This window comes from Strongyloides ratti (genome assembly GCF_001040885.1).
Source record: "Strongyloides ratti genome assembly S_ratti_ED321, chromosome : 1".
Classification (NCBI taxonomy): Eukaryota; Metazoa; Nematoda; class Chromadorea; order Rhabditida; family Strongyloididae; genus Strongyloides; species Strongyloides ratti.
In genome coordinates this window covers 3,230,982-3,247,767 of record NC_037307.1, presented here as the reverse complement: position 1 = coordinate 3,247,767, position 16,786 = coordinate 3,230,982, and the positions used below count along the sequence as shown (strand labels likewise).

Genomic DNA, 16,786 nt, shown 5'->3' with positions numbered 1-16,786 from the left:
ATTAATAAATAAAATTATGCTGCAGTATCTTTACTTTTTATCTTTGATTTCAATAATATTTTCAGAAAAACCAATATGGGATGGTAAAAAACATGATGGAATAATAAGACATCAATTTACTGATTATAGATTTAGTAAAAAATTTCATGTGGAATTAAAAAGAAAAAATTTTCTCAATCAAACAATAAACATTTTCAAGCATATTGATATAATAAATGTTCCAATACATGAGGTAGATATTAGCTTTGTTCAGGTTAATAGTCATGGAGTTCGATTTTTACATAAAAATGAAAATGAATATAAACAAACAATAACAACTTGGCGTTCAGAAAATGAACATCTTACAGGTGCAGATGAAACTTCATGCCATTTGACACATTGTGAAGTAGGGTTGCTGTTTTTTCACAAGACAAAAACGGGAATGAAATTTTTTAATGATAAAATTAGAGATTTTTATCAAATAGTGTACATGAAATATGTTACAAATAGTGGAAAACTATTATTTGGACCAATTACTATAAAATCAAATAATTTTCCTTTAATTTTGTGCCCAAATAAAGGTTGGGTTAATAAACTTAGTTCATCACAATATATACCAATAGAAAAAGAAGGAATTGTTTTTGAGAAATTTTTTAACCGTCATATTTTGCTTCCAATATATTCAAAACATGCTGATACTAATGTTTTTATTTGTGGTGAAGTTCATTATTTGGACGGAACAAAACTTAAGATTGGTTATGAAATAAAGAAAGAAAAAATAAATGAATTAAAAATCGAAAGTTTAAATTTATTAAATGAAAAATTATCATGCAAAAATGATAAACCGGAAAATGAATTTTATCATTTTGTTTATAATTTATATAATGGCAAAATTTCAAATATGAAATTTATAGATAAAGCAAATATAAAAAATTTTAGTATTTATCATGATAGTATAATCTATATGTATGATAAAAAAAATGATAAAATAAAAAAATTTGAAAAAAATGGGTTCAATTTTTTTTTTCACATAGGTAATTCAAGTTACCCCTATCCTGTAATACAACCTTCATGTGCAAAAATTGTAAAACCATTAAATGCTTCATTAAAAGTTGTTACTGAAAATGATAAAAAAATTAAGTTTTCTGAAAGTAAAAACAATCCTAATATTAAAATCTTTTCAATTGACAAAAATTTGATGAATATAAGAAAGAAATATAACTGCAAAATAGAAGTTGATGATATTAAAGAAAATGTGCATCTAAAAAATTTTTATAAAAATTCTTTTATTGCAAAATTGGTATCTATCGATGATTTTGGCAATGAGAAGAATGTTACAACATTAGAGTTTAAAAATAATTTTGAAGGATATGGTAGATATTCATGTATATTAACTTCATTAAATGGTGAAAAACTTCACAAAGATGCCAAATATATTAAACCATTAACTTTTGAAACATTTCCTATTGGAATGATAGAAGAAATTCAAAAAATTACATGGCCATCAATTAATACTGTTACAATAAGTTGTAAAAAAAAATTTTCTAATTTTGCAAAATTGAAAGATATGCATGTAATTTTTTCTGAAACATTACAATATAGAAATTCAATAAATAAGGAAATGTCAATGTTTTTTGAAGATGATGATTCTGTTAAATTTAAATATGAGGATTATTTTTCTAAAGTAAATAAAATTGAAGATATAAGTTATCATTGTAAATATCAAACAAATGGTAATACAAGTTTTACAATAAAAATAAAAGGCATTATTTTGGAAAATGAAATTAAAAATTCAATGTTTCCGGATATAATAATTATAGTTGCAATTGTAGTTGCTGCAGCATTTTTTATTTGTCTTATTATTCTAATAATTTTGTTGAAAAAAGCTAAAAAGGCTAAAAAATTAAAGAAAAAGCTTGATATGTTGTCGAAAACGGCAACATCAGAATTTTCTTTTACTTCAATGTCTTCTTCTATGTCAGATTCAAGTGGATCAAAGTTTAGCAAATTTACATCATCGAAATTACCTTTCAAAAATAACCCGAAGTTAAATTCAAATTTCTCTTCAAATTCATCTTTTAGTTCAATCTCTAAAGTGAAATAAAATACTTGCTTTAAGAAATTTTTTAAAAATTATTATCAATTAGCTTGTGATAAAATTATAATTTTTAATTTTTAGCATTAAATATAAAATGCAAAAATTAATTAATTTTTTCTGAGGATAATTTAACATATGTAATCATATAAATATTTGTATTCAAAATATTATAAATTAGCTAATAAATATTTTTATTTAATTGGATAATTTTTAAATTAAAATACAATTTATGTATTTATTCTTTTCTCAAGAATATATTTTTATAAAATTTTAAATGTACACTTTTTATGTTTAACTTAAATAAGATATCATTAACATTGAGAGGTGTTTATTAATGCTAAGTTATATTTATTTTAAAAAATTTATATAAATAAAACAATTTAATAGAAATTTTTATTATAAAAATATATCTTGAGATCATATATTTACTTTAATATACTTGTAATGAAAAAAAAAACACTAAAATAATAAATTGAACTAATATTTTTAATGGAAAAAAATATTATAAAAAAGTATAATAAAGACCCGTCTTTATAATGAAAATAATATTATAAATTTTAAATAAATTCTTAAATAATTTTACTACTATCCGGAAAACCATAATCTACTAACATTTCCTTATCTGGTTTAATAGTTGCTCCAAGTAAACCTAAACCAGTTCGTAAGACAAGTGCAGCTGTACCATTATTTTCATCTAACCAACTGAAACATACAACATCACGATGAAGAGTTTTACGTATTTCTTTATGATAACGAAGGTAAATGGCAAATTCCATTAATGATATAATAGGATTAGATAAAATAATTAATGACGTTCCAGCAATTATTATATGTTTTTGAGTATTACGTATTATACTTTCAATAATTTTAAATATTAAAAATGGTAAAAACCAAAAAAATAAATATATAGAAAGTAGTAGAAATAACATTTTGGCTACCTTATGATATTTTTTATTTCCTTTTTTGACATCTTTCATTCTTTTTGGATTGAGTGTTGAGGCAATCATAAAAATATAGACGGAGATAACTAATGTTGAACAGGATAAGCCAGTAAAAATAAAATAAGATTTAAATAAGTCTGTTTCAATAGTTCCTAAATGACATGAAGAAATTGGATTTAAAAAGTTGTTATTAAAAAAGAAAAGTGATGTTGAGAATGCTGAAAATGTTAATGATGATATGAGTGTCAAAGAAATTCTCCATTTAATAGCAAACGTTCTATATGTGTATGGATGTTGAATGGCAAGATAACGATCAAATGTAACAGCTATTATTATAATTGTTTTAAAATGGAAACATAAAATTTGTGGTGATAATAAAAATAAACAATCTTGATTTGATAATATCATATTTGTATTTGGTAAAAAACCAATTGAAATATATGATTCAGAGAGGAGTGAAATACTAAAAGCTAAATCTGCAATTGCTTTTAATATTATTGTTAAATTTGTATACTTCTTTTTGAATTCTCGATTTCGTTGATATACAAAAATAAGAAGTGTACTTGTTATACATAATAGAATCCCAATAATAGCTTTTATTATTGATAAAGTAAGATAATTAGATGATGATGTATAAATGTTTTCATAATGATAATTTTCTTCTATACTATTATTCATATTTTGTATCATTTTTTTACATAAAGTCTTAAATGAATAAAATAAAATGATATTATAATAAAAAAAATTTATTAGTAATAAATAAATAAAAAAAAAAGAGGTTAATTTTTTTTAATCTATTAATGTAAATAACTTTACAAATTTTTTAACTATAATACTAAATTCCATGGTAAATTCAATTAAAATAACAAAAGTTAATAACATTCTTGTTATGTATTATAAGGAAAATAATTTTTATATGATAATAAAATAAAATAAAAAGATATTGGCAAAAGATAATGTGTAGGAAAAATTGAAATGCTTATAAAAAAAAAAGTAAATAAAAAATATTCATAAATTTGTTGAATTTAAAAATTATACTTCAAATAAAATTTCTCCAGATTTTTTATGTTTAGAAATTTAGATAAATTTAATAAGAAATAAAAGATAGGAAAAATGACGTTTTACTTATATATATATATATATATATTTAGCCTTCTTCTCCTAATAAGCTGTCAGTTAATGGAAATTTATAATAAGATGCTAAAAACAAGAGGACATAAAGTCATTGTGAAGATTTTTTTTAGAAAATTTAAAGTCATCTTAAGTTGCTCCTTTTTAATACATTATTATAAAAGTTAATATGTAGTATATATAGATATAAATTTTGATAGAAAATATATAATCTTATAAAAATTTGTACTCAGTTTATTATTTTTTTTATAATGTACCCCACCCACAATTGTATGATACATATTTTTGTGTGGTAAATTGAATTTAATTTATAAAAAAATTTTTAAGGATTGAATTTAATCTTCTTTTTTATATATAATTTGTTCTTTAAGACATTTTAATATAATAAGAAAAAGTTTGTTTGATATTAATACCTTTTAAAAAGTATAAACTTTAGATCTAAGCATTAATTTCACTAGTTAAAAATAAAAACTAGAATATTTTTAAATTATATAAGATAAATTTTGATAGTTAAGAAATTTATATAATAAGATAGTCAAAACCAAATATGAATATTTGATTAGATAAAATGTTAAAAAAAAAGTTTACTTATAAGTATAATAACTTAAACTTACATAATAAAAAGGAGGAGATAATATGTAAATAAATAAACGATATTATTAGAAAAAATAAAATAGATTTTAATTCTTTTAGATATCAATAACAAAATATATATGTATTAAATTATAAAAAAAAAAAAATTAAAAGTAAGAAAATAGTATATTCAAAAAAATATTACACTTTAATATCATTAATTATTACATTTAGTTAAAACTGGTGTTTTTTTTTTTCATTGATATTTGAAAAAAAAAATTATGTAAATAAAAGGAGAAAAAGATTATAGTGTTAATACTTCTAAAACTATTATTATTTAAGAAAAAAAAATATTTGAATAAATCAATGAGAAGAAGAATCTTATTACATTCCATAAACATCCTTAAAATAATTAGCTTTTTAAATTATTCATTTTATATTAGCATCAAGTATTTGTAATAATACTGTCACAAAAAAATATATATATATATATATATACATTAGTATAAAAGTAATGTAATTTTAAAAGTAAAGAAAAATCAAAATATACAATATAAAAATTTTTATAGATATAAAACAAAGAAAGGGAAGATAAAAAAAAGATATGAAAAATTTGTTTTGATAAGATCTACATTTATTTTCACACTCCATGGGAATGTTAAATAACTTGAAAACTCAATATCACTACCAATCTATGACAATATGATATCGAGAGCTTTTGATATGTTAATAAAAATAGTGTAACTACAAACAATATTCTCAATTTTTTTTTTTTTTTTTTTGATAAAAATATATACATTTCTTAAGTAGGTATATTTTATTAGTGACAAAAAATTTTTATTAAGGTAAGGTGAATATTTTTTTTTCTTTCCTCTCCTACTAATATAAATAAAAATAATATGGTTGGTGAAGTGAGATGGAAAATTTAATTTATATATGATTCAATTTGAAGAATGAAATTCAAGCTTATACTTAATATATATATATATAATATATATAATAAATATAAGTAGGGTAAAATTATTGTAATTTATGAACCCAAATAGAAATAATATTTTACCATATCAGCTGCTTTTAATAATTAAAAGAAATTGTATAATACTAATGTATATATATATGTATAAATATACATACAAATATAAATTAGTATTTTTATTTTTTTATTTTTAAATATGGTTATTTATCAAGATGTTGCTTTTTTTTAAATGATTTATCAAGTAGTTTAAAAAAAATATATATGAGTAGTAAAATAACAATAAATATATATATATATATTTAGAAATGCCTTTAAAATTGATAGATATTTTAGTAAAAAAAAAATATTTGTTGATTATTTTTTTAAAAAGATTCAATACTTTAATAGTATTAAAAGATGATGGTTGTGAAAATTAAATTAAACACTTTTATTACTCACAGCTTAATTTTTATCATTTTTACTACAATTTATATTTACCAGTTAAGGCAAATGGTCATTTGTGGCTGGTGAAAGAAAATAAAAATAAATTGATAAATTAATATAATTAAATAGTAATTCATTTTTAATTATATGAAATAAATTATATTAATGGTTGAGGTAAAATTTAAAAGTATTTTTTTTTTTAAATATTATTAATTTTTAAGTTATGTTAGATTAATGAGGATAGGTGGTTAACATAACAACTAAATTGTTTTCTATTATCTAAAAATTGTTTTTATAATTTTTAATATATAAAATATTAATTAGATTCTTTATGGCATTTAAAATTCATATTTAAAAAAAATTATTAAAAAAAAGGTCAATATTTTGAGTGAAATATTAAGTGTTTAATAATTATATGATAATTTGATATCAATAATATTTCTTTCTACAAGGGCTATAAGTAATATCAAGAGTTATTGAGGTTCAATTGAATAAAAATATAAAACCCCAAAGGAATATTTACAAAGTTTAAGGTCTATTTTTGATTAATGAAGACATCTCAAAATATCTTGTTAAAATATTTATAAAAATTTGGTAGTAAATAGCTAAAATATATGATGTATTTTAATCTCTCTAGCTTATATAAAAAGTTTCTTCGTTATTATAGAAACATATTTTATTGAAATTTGGGTTTTATTATAAATATTTAATTTTCAAATTGTGTTTATGGGAAGGAAGAAAAAATGATATTGCCGTATTATAATTAAAATTTTACACTAGGGAATAATGTTTTTTTTTTACTGATAAAGAAAGGGGATTTTAATGAGTTTAAAAAATTGTTAGCTCTAATGCTAATACTCCCAATTTTTTTTATTATTTTTCTATAATATTTCCTTCTTTTTTTTTTTACTTCATATTATATAATATTGTGTTTATTATATTATATAAGTTTCACTTCCCACAACCAGATGCTGAAGATTGTGATTTTTAATTTAATAAATTTATGTATTAAATGGATTATTGTTTTACACATAAAGAAAATCATATAATATTATATAATCCATCTTGGTAAACACCTTTAAAAAAAAAGAATTATAAAAAAAAATAGTCTAATAATTTTATCAAAACATTATTAAAAAAGAGGCAGATACAATCAACTTTGTGGTTCAAAAAAATGAATTGAATTTATAAAAATGTTGATATTATAATAAATAAATTTTAAAACTTTTAATGTTATGTAAAATTATAATAGTTGCTTTTTACAGTATATATTCTCTTTTTTTTATTGAATATTCACAATTTTAAAATGTATATGAAACAAATAAAAAAAAATACTATAAATAAATAGTAAATTTATAGAAAAAAAACCTATAACTAAATAAAAACTATTTTTTTGAGAATAAACTTCAAATGTGATTAATTTTTTTATCACTTAAAAGGTTAAAATTATTTTCATAAAAAAATAAAAATATGTAGTAAATATTACTTGGGATAAATTTCAAACATAAGTTATTTAAAAATTAACCACATTTTATTAATAAAAATAATTATTTTGATCCATTTTTGAATATAAATCTAATTTATTTAATTTCTGGTAAAAAAAAAGGAAAAAAAAAGAAAACATTAATAATGAGTATTCAGTTTTAATAAAAAATAAAATAACAAGTTAATGAGAAATAATTACAAATTATTTTCCATCATAATAAAAATATATACAATTTCTATAAAAATATATTTTCAATTATTATAAAAATCATTAAATTATCATGAGAAATATTAGCTAACAGTATAATTTACATTGAGAAATTGAATAAAATAAATTTTTAACAAAATATTATTTATTAAATACACAACTTATTTACAAAAAAAAAAATATGTGATAAAGTAGTTTAAATTAAATAAATTTACAATTTATATTCAAGTACATACAGACTAAAAAATAATTGAATATAAAATAAAATTAATGAATCATTATGAGTGGGAGGGCCAAAACTAGTGGTGAAAATCAACAAAATAGTTGTTAAAAGCGACTTATTTTTGGCTATTAAAAGTATCAAGTAAATAATTAAAATTTTATGCTTAACAAAATTTATTAAAAAGCATACAAGTAGAAGTATTCTTAAAAAGTTATTTTAACCTTTAATCTACTTGACTTTATGAAATTTATAAATCTTTGATGGACAATAATATTAAAAATTTTTCCTTTATAAAAAAAAAAATTTTTATGTAACCTATATAAACATGAAAAACATACTCCTTAAAGAATTAAATCTATGATATGATAAAACAAATTAGATATACATATGAAAAAATTAAATTAAATATACTGTTAAAAACATTAATCAGAAATATGTAATATACATTTGCATGTAAAAAAAAAAATTGTTGATAATTACTTTTTTCTTAACAAGGAAGAAATTACTTCTATATTCTTAAAATGCTTTTAAAAAATTGTATATTTCTTTATGAACAACTTTTTTTTTTTTTTCCTACATTCTAAATAATTTTTTCTGGGAATAGATATCAGAAACATTCTTAAAGTAGAAAATTCATTCCTTATTATGCTTCTTTTTTGGTTACTTTTTCTTTTAAATGAAAAAAGTATAATGTCCTTTTAAAAACAATACTTTAATATTGGTACATTTTAAGTTCTTTTTTATTTTTAAACTTACATTTAGTTACTGTATACTTTGAAGCATACCGTTTTGTTACAAAAACTTTTTTTTAACTTTCCCACACCCTCAAATATATCATTTTTTTTATTTTTTCAATAAACATTTAAAATACTTAAAAATTTTAAATTATATTTTTATATAATAAGTCAAACTTTATACAATCTTTTTTCAAGTCCAATAATACAAATTTCTTAAAACGAATGTTGTTTATATTGTTTTGGAGTAATATGCTTTAAATGTATACAACAAATTTTCAAATAGACTTATAATATATCATGATATAAATTAATAGTTTTTTTTTTATATTTTCTTTATTTTTAATATTGTAGGAATGTCGTCTTTAATAAATGGGAGAACTGTCTTTGGTGGTTTGGCTGCATTAGCAACTGGGGCAGGTGCTTATTTTGTAGCCTATCCTTATGTAAGTTAAAATGTATGTTATCAAAATATTGTCTTTTTAGAATCGTGAATTATACATGGCAAATATGCAAATAAATGAGAATGATGCGTTTACAGTAAAAAAAATTGAAGAAGCTTACAAAAAACTTCAAGAATCTGATAAATGTAATTCTCTTTTAAAGAAACATCTTACAAAAGATGTTCTTGATAAATTAAAATACCGTAAGACAAAACTTGGTGCATCTCTTTATGATGTTATTAGATCGGGAGTTTTTAATCTTGATGCTGGAGTAGGTATTTATGCACCAGATGTTGAGTCATATAATACTTTCAAAGATTTATTTGACCCAGTGATTGAAGAGTACCATGGATTTGGGCCAAATGATACACAACCTCCAGTTGACTTGGGTGAAGGTAAAACTTCTGATTTCCCACCTCTTGATCCAAAAGGAAAATATATTAAGTCAACAAGAATACGTTGTGGTCGTAGTTTGGAAGGATATCCATTTAATCCTCTTTTAACCGGGGATGACTATTTAGTTATGGAACAAAAAGTTAAGAATGCATTAGAAACATTCAAAGAGGGAGATTTAAAAGGAAAATATTACGGTTTAGTTGGTATGACACCTGCTGATCAAAAACAACTTATTGCTGATCACTTCTTATTTAAGGAAGGTGATAGGCACCTCCAACACGCTAATTCCTGCCAATATTGGCCTTTAGGCCGTGGTATTTATCACAATAATGATAAGACTTTCCTTATCTGGGTTAATGAAGAAGACCATATGAGAATAATATCAATGCAAAATGGTTCTGATGTTGGTGCTGTCTTGGAAAGATTAAATCGTGGTATTAGAAGTATGGAACAAAAACTTAAGTTTTCTCGTGATCCACGTTTAGGATGGTTAACACATTGTTGTACCAATCTTGGAAGTTCAGTTCGTGCTTCTGTCCATATCAAACTACCAAAAGTTTCTGCACGTAAAGATTTCAAGGAAATTTGTGAGAAACTTAATTTACAAGTTCGTGGTATTCATGGAGAACACTCTGAATCAGAAGGTGGTATTTATGATATTTCAAATAAAGCTAGACTTGGTTTGACGGAGTATGAAGCTGTTAAACAGATGTATGATGGTGTTAAGGAACTTATTAGAATGGAAGAACAAGCTAAATAATTTTGTTAATATTAGTAAATTTAAAAAATGACTATGTTTATTAGGACAAATAAAAGTTTTATATTCCTTTTTTCCTACCTCTTTTTCTCACTAGTGATTCTTGTAAAAAAATTACCATTTTTTATGTAAACATTTTTCTGCGCTATATTTATTTAAAAGAAGAAAAAAAAGTTATTATTATATTACTTTTTACCACATTACGTTTGTTGGAAAATAATTTAAGAAGGAAATAAAATTGTTTTTTAATGTTGATAAAAAAAAAACTTTTAAAAGATTAAAACATGTTTATTTCTATGGAAGGATTAAAATTATATTTTTTTATTTTTCTTAACACGATCAACTGTTTGTACAACGTTCATGTTTATGGAGGCAAAATAATTATATAAAGAATACTTAATATTTACAAGTATGGCTCCAGAGTTGCAGTATCGTGAAGTAAATGAGAAATTATTCTATAATACAAATTTTCCATATAAAGAAATAAGTGTTATTCTTAACACAGGACCATCTATTTTTAGGAATATTGTTGTAAGTATTACTCTTAATGTCAACTCATTTATTTTTAGATTTATGGAATTGGTGATAAAAGTGAAATTTTAGAAAATTTAAGAGACAATTATCTATCTAAAATAAAAACCATTTTTTTTGAGGCAAATTCAATACGTTTCCGTACAAGAATGTTTCTTGATGCAATAAATGAAGAATGTAAACTAAATATTATTTTTTCAAAAAATGACTTTCTTCAATATGCTAACATGATAAAAGACGAAATAGATAAAAGACCAAAAACGTTTAGTTTAGCACTTTTGATAAATAATTGTGACAATGATGAATTAATATATGATACAGCTTTTCATGACTGTTTGAAAATAATATGTAGTAAAAAAAAGGTTTTTTTTATTGCCACCTGTACTTATCCATTATTCCCTCCTCCTGGTTCCAGTGCACGTGAAGACTTGAGATGTTATTTTTTAAAATTTTCGACATTTAATTTATCTGTAAATTATAACAACAAAGATGATGCCATGGATTTGGATGACGATGATGAAGTAACTCACAAAGTTGAATCTATAAAAGTTGTTTATGACAGTCTTACGTCTAATACTAAAAAGTTATTTGTTTTAATGATGCAACAATTCATCAAAAATAACTTTAAAAGTATCTTTTCTGATGATGTATTTTTGTCTGCAAAAGACAGATTTTGGGTAAATAGTGTTTCACAAATGCAAGAAATGATAACTGAATTTCTTGACCACAAATTTATTGAAAAATGTCATGATCTTTCGGGGAAGATAAAATATAGTTTACGAATCAAAAGAACAGTATTGAATGATTTTATGGAATCAGAAGGAATTGAATTAGAAGATGAAGATGATGATGAATGATAAAATAATTGTAATTTATTTTAAAAATAAAAATTGTACAAATATTTGTGTTTGTTAATATAAATACAAAAGATCTTCATTTATTTTAGATGAAAATTTTACTGCTTGAAGTATACAGCCAATAATAACGATAATATGAAATATCGTAAATCCCAGGACGACAGAAAATCTTAGATAATAATCCAAATTGAGTTCATTATAACACCCCTATAAAAGTATAATAATATAATGGTATTTTTTATTAGTATGTTTCATCTCCAGTAATAGAATCACAAAGGCAAAAAGCAACAATTATACCAAATACTTGAATTAAGGAGATAAATACCGCTGTCCACGCAACAACTTTAAAATGATGGCTAAGTACATTTAATGATTCTTTAAGTTTTTCATAACATCCCTAAATAATATTACAAAACAATAACGATACAATACAATATTAATAATAACTTACATCTCCATATCGTGAAATAGAAGGACAGTATGGTAAAAGTTTACCATTTCTACCAGGTGGACAACAAGCTGGTGGAAATTCATATTTTTTATTATTAAAAGTATACCAACCACTGTCTCTAAATTCTCCAATTTTAGAATCAACAGCACAACATTGTTTTTCTATCATAATTTTATCCCATGCATGTTTAACAAGAACTGTATCATCTTCATAACTATCATTAATCTCAGTACCATTATACATTTTTAAAGATGCATGAAGAATTTGTCTAAAATCTTTAGAAAACATATGTGAATGCATTGCAGCATATATAGCAGCTGCTATTTCTGTTGCCAATATTATCATCAGACATGTTGCATACTAAAAATAATTATCATTAGTTGTTTATTTTTATTGGTAAGGATATCATTTCCATAAATAACTTTTTATTGTTCTCTATTTGAAAGAAAGAAATGATTAAATTGAATTATAAATTGGGAAAAGACTTATTATGAGAATAGTTTTATGATTATTTCATTGACATTAAATATTTTACTTCTTATATGATATCTTATTTTAAAGTCTCAATAAAATAGAATATGTATATCGTGTATTATAGTACACAATATTTAATAATGTCATAAAATATTTATGTAATTAAGAATGTATTTTTACGATTTATGTTTTTTATTTACTCTTAAAACTTACACAACACAATAAAGGTCTCCATTCTTTGAAGGCTCCACAACAACCAAGGAATGCTACGACAATGACAACAATGCCTCCAAATAATAATAAATATCCGATTTGACGGACAGCTGTTGGTTTGGTAGCCTAAAAATACTTTTATTATTTTTTCCTTTAATATTTCTTAGAAAATCCCTTTTAATTTTCCTTATTTTTTGATTTTTTAAAAAAACAAACAAATAATAATAGGAAGTATTATTTTTGTCATATATGCTTCATTGTCTCAATTTATTATCAAATATTTTGGCAATAATTTAATTTAAAATTGTTAATAAACATATAAATATAAAATGATTAATTTTTCTAGGAAATTGTAAAGACAAAGTTTAAGTAAATTTAACACTTTAAACTTAAAATTGATAGTTGATTAAATTATTTTAAACATAATGAAATATTATAATATATATTAAGACATTTAGAACTTTAAACTTAACAAGAAACAGATTAAATAGACTAATTATGATTTATAATGTCTTATTAGTATCACCTTCAGACAAGTAATAAATTTTAAATAATTGATATTTTGTTTTCTTACCAAATCTCTTAATCCATCGTCTTTTTCATAACCTTTCATTTTGGCTGTTGCTGCAGCAAGATTATCAACAGCATATTTATCAAGAATTAACCATATTCCTAAACAAACACATACAATACCACAAAACTAAAATAAAATCAAAATTTTTTTTTTTATTTCAAAATTATTATAAAACTTACTAGAAAAGCAAGATTAAAAATGAATAAAGAAAATTTTAATGCTCTTGCTCCACAGGATAAACCCATAATATTAATTTAAATTTTAGAATTGTATTCAATGAAATAAGAGTATTTTCTTATATATAAAAACTATAAAAATTGATAATGATATATAAATATTAGTATAAAATAATTATTTAGTAAAAAAAAGTTTATTTTTATAATTGATAGTATTAAAACTATTAATAAGATAGGATAAACATACAAATAAAAATGAGTAATGACATTTTTTTAAGATGTATTATCTATAAATCATCTGAATTTTTATATATAATATCAAATTGAAGTGAGTGATAAAAAATAAAATGTATTAAATAAAAATTGTCAACTCATAATTTATTTTTGGTTTTTCCTGAAAATTAAGTAAAGTTTTGTTTCTTATTATTTTGACAAAATATCTATGACATTTTTATTTGTATCAACGAAAATAAGGCAAAAATATAGATAGATGTTTGTGATGTTGTTTAATGTTAAATGTATATAAGAGTTAATGATATGATAAGTTAGATGATAAAGTTTTAGTTGTTGGGTTTGTTATAAATAATTTGGAGATATATAGAAGAAAATTTAAAATATATATGTGATTGTATGTAAACGAATATTATATATGTATCCTCCCACATGTCATTTGGTAGTATCATTGTTGTTATGAAAAGATAATTTAATTAATGAATTGGTTTGACCAAGTTGAAAGTTTGAAGAATATTTCAAGTACTTGTTTTCAATTTTTTTTTTTATTACTGTAAAATGATGTAGAATTATTTGAATAAAAAATCATTAACTTTTCCTCATTAATAATTTCATTTTTTATAAAAAAAAAAAGTTATATTTTATAAGTTTATTTTTAAAAATAAATTTAATTCATAGATAAGTCGTTTTTTTTTATAATTAAATATAAATTGTATACTTTAATTTTATTAGTAACTTTGGCAGTCGTTTAAAACATAATTTAATATTTAGTGAGTTGATCAAATTATAATAATAAAATTTTAATTTGTTTATCAATATTTATAATAAAAAAAGAATTAATTAATAAGTTAACTTAATAACATTTTATTACATTACAACTTATGTATAAGTTAGATATATTTTAACAAAAATATAATAAAGCAATTGACAATTGTGTTGTGGTTTATTTTGAATTTCTTCTCACGAAATATAATGAAAACTATCTTCTTGCTTCATATGTACATAAAGTATACTGAAGACACAAAATTCAATTTTTATCTCAAAACAAAATGTCATTTTTTTATTTTAAGTTTAAATTAAAACTTTAATATCATTATTTTCAAAAAAGTTCCTAAAATTTTTTAAATGTTTAAGAATAAAAACAAATTTATTAATTCAAAATTTGGTTATATAATTTAAAGTTTCAGTTAAATAAATAAACATTACTACAGATTTTAAATATAGGTGGGATAATTATAAATATTGTCCAGTTAAAAAGTTATATTTGAATATCTACAACTATTAACATTTAAAAAATCAAAGTAACAGCAAGAAAGCATTAGCAAATATTAAAATATCAAATCATATAGAATCGCTATAATGCGATGTTAAAAAATTCCTTTAATATATTTTATATTAACTTTTCATTTCTTCAAAATGTTATCTAGTTTAATTGCAAAATATTCTTTTTCATCAATATCTTCAAAAGTATATCTCATAAAAATTTGATTTAGTCTAATAAGATAGTTTCAACCATATGTAGCAAATTTTAATAAAAAGTGTTATTGATAAAAGTATCTTAAATATTTACAAGGAAACTTTTCAATTTGTAAACTTAATTTATAATTGTGGTAAAAAAGTTCATAAACTCAAATTTTGACAAACTTTTAATTCTTCTAATATGCAATTACTTTATATTAATGTTATCATTTTCAATGTTTTTAATTAAATTCTTTCTAGAACTTGATTCAACAATACTTGAATGCTGGACACTTAAACTACTATCGTTGCCATGATCATTTGATGTAGGTGAAATTTTATCTCACTTTTAACACTATTTTTCTTATTTTAATATTAAATTACATAACCTTCTTTTATTTCCGGTTGTTAAAAATAAAAACTCTGGAAATAATCTTTAATCAAAAGCAAAGTTTAAATATAAACCAAACTACTTTGATTGTCCAAATGATTAAATATCTTGATCCATTGAATTGACAGAAAAATTAAAGAATATTAAGAATTAAAATTTTATAATAAAAATAAACATAAACCAAAAATTTAATTAACAGACAACTTATTAACAAAATTACTTAGCTGATTTTGATGGCTTTGACTTTGGTTTTAATTTTAAAGCCCTTCTCTTTGTTTTTTCCAACTCTTTTTTTTCTTTGTGTTTCTCAACCATTTGTTCCATCTTCCTTTTCTTTTGAATTTTTGCAGCAAATTTCTTTTCCTCACGTAATCTGCGAATTGTTTTTTGTAAATCTTCTTGTTTCTTAATATCATCTAATCTATTTTTTACTTTATCCATATGTTCTTTTGATTTTGCCATTTCAGCAAAGTAATCTGGTGGGCGGAAGACTGGAATGTTTAATTTTTTCAATTTATTTATAGCTATTTGTGCTCCGGCAACTGCTTGATTATAGCTAAAGTAATGTTAAATTTAAAAATAATAATATTAAAACTTACAAAACCATTTCTCTTTTAAAATCGTCGTTAATATCTTCTAAAGCAAGTTCATCTCTTGGAACAGATACATCCATACTTTCAATCCAAGGCAATGGATTATTTTTCATTTCTGCCAATTTAGCTTTTATCTCCTCTACCTTATTAATCTTTCCAACATTCATTTTATACAAGAAAGATTTTTAAAATGTTAACTAAATTTAATAATACAATAAAAAAAATAATATTTTAAATTAGAAATTTTAAAACAACGAAATACCAATATCTGTGTGAAGATTAATTCGTGACAAGACATTTGATATACAAAATACCACACATACGTGTACATACTGGTTTAAGTTAACTGGTTTTTTAAATTTTTCTTGGTATTTATTTACTAATTTATTTTATTCTTGTTTATTAACATACTTATTAATATGATCATATTATTACTAGTCTTTCTGAAACATTTAGAAAATTTATCTACC

The 16,786-nt window shown here is 21.5% G+C and overlaps 6 protein-coding genes across 6 annotated transcripts; 3 read left to right on the top strand and 3 right to left on the bottom strand.

Annotated features, from left to right (window-relative positions):
- Positions 1 to 16: 16 nt before the first annotated feature.
- SRAE_1000104400 (Hypothetical protein) lies at positions 17 to 2,083 on the top strand (the record flags this gene model as incomplete). Its single annotated transcript, XM_024647950.1, has 1 exon — positions 17 to 2,083. One exon carries the CDS (start codon positions 17 to 19, stop codon positions 2,081 to 2,083), a length of 2,067 nt encoding a protein of 688 aa, XP_024501977.1.
- A 563-nt stretch (positions 2,084 to 2,646) lies between these two features.
- Positions 2,647 to 3,696, bottom strand: SRAE_1000104300 (G protein-coupled receptor, rhodopsin-like family and GPCR, rhodopsin-like, 7TM domain-containing protein; the record flags this gene model as incomplete). Its single annotated transcript, XM_024647949.1, has 1 exon — positions 2,647 to 3,696. The coding sequence occupies one exon, from the start codon at positions 3,694 to 3,696 to the stop codon at positions 2,647 to 2,649; it is 1,050 nt and encodes a 349-aa protein (XP_024501976.1).
- Positions 3,697 to 9,127: 5,431 nt separating this feature from the next.
- SRAE_1000104200 (Glutamine synthetase/guanido kinase, catalytic domain and ATP:guanido phosphotransferase, N-terminal domain and ATP:guanido phosphotransferase, catalytic domain-containing protein) lies at positions 9,128 to 10,370 on the top strand (the record flags this gene model as incomplete). Its single annotated transcript, XM_024647948.1, has 2 exons — positions 9,128 to 9,217; positions 9,258 to 10,370. The coding sequence occupies 2 exons, from the start codon at positions 9,128 to 9,130 to the stop codon at positions 10,368 to 10,370; spliced, it is 1,203 nt and encodes a 400-aa protein (XP_024501975.1).
- A 408-nt stretch (positions 10,371 to 10,778) lies between these two features.
- SRAE_1000104100 (Origin recognition complex, subunit 2 family-containing protein) lies at positions 10,779 to 11,755 on the top strand (the record flags this gene model as incomplete). The annotated part of the gene is made up of 2 exons (XM_024647947.1): positions 10,779 to 10,898; positions 10,937 to 11,755. 2 exons carry the CDS (start codon positions 10,779 to 10,781, stop codon positions 11,753 to 11,755), a joined length of 939 nt encoding a protein of 312 aa, XP_024501974.1.
- A 241-nt stretch (positions 11,756 to 11,996) lies between these two features.
- On the bottom strand, positions 11,997 to 13,712 carry SRAE_1000104000 (RE39068p; the record flags this gene model as incomplete). The annotated part of the gene is made up of 5 exons (XM_024647946.1): positions 11,997 to 12,152; positions 12,207 to 12,566; positions 12,894 to 13,019; positions 13,468 to 13,593; positions 13,647 to 13,712. The coding sequence occupies 5 exons, from the start codon at positions 13,710 to 13,712 to the stop codon at positions 11,997 to 11,999; spliced, it is 834 nt and encodes a 277-aa protein (XP_024501973.1).
- Positions 13,713 to 15,939: 2,227 nt separating this feature from the next.
- On the bottom strand, positions 15,940 to 16,483 carry SRAE_1000103900 (Probable rRNA-processing protein EBP2; the record flags this gene model as incomplete). Its single annotated transcript, XM_024647945.1, has 2 exons — positions 15,940 to 16,279; positions 16,323 to 16,483. The coding sequence occupies 2 exons, from the start codon at positions 16,481 to 16,483 to the stop codon at positions 15,940 to 15,942; spliced, it is 501 nt and encodes a 166-aa protein (XP_024501972.1).
- Between the last annotated feature and the right edge of the window lie 303 nt (positions 16,484 to 16,786).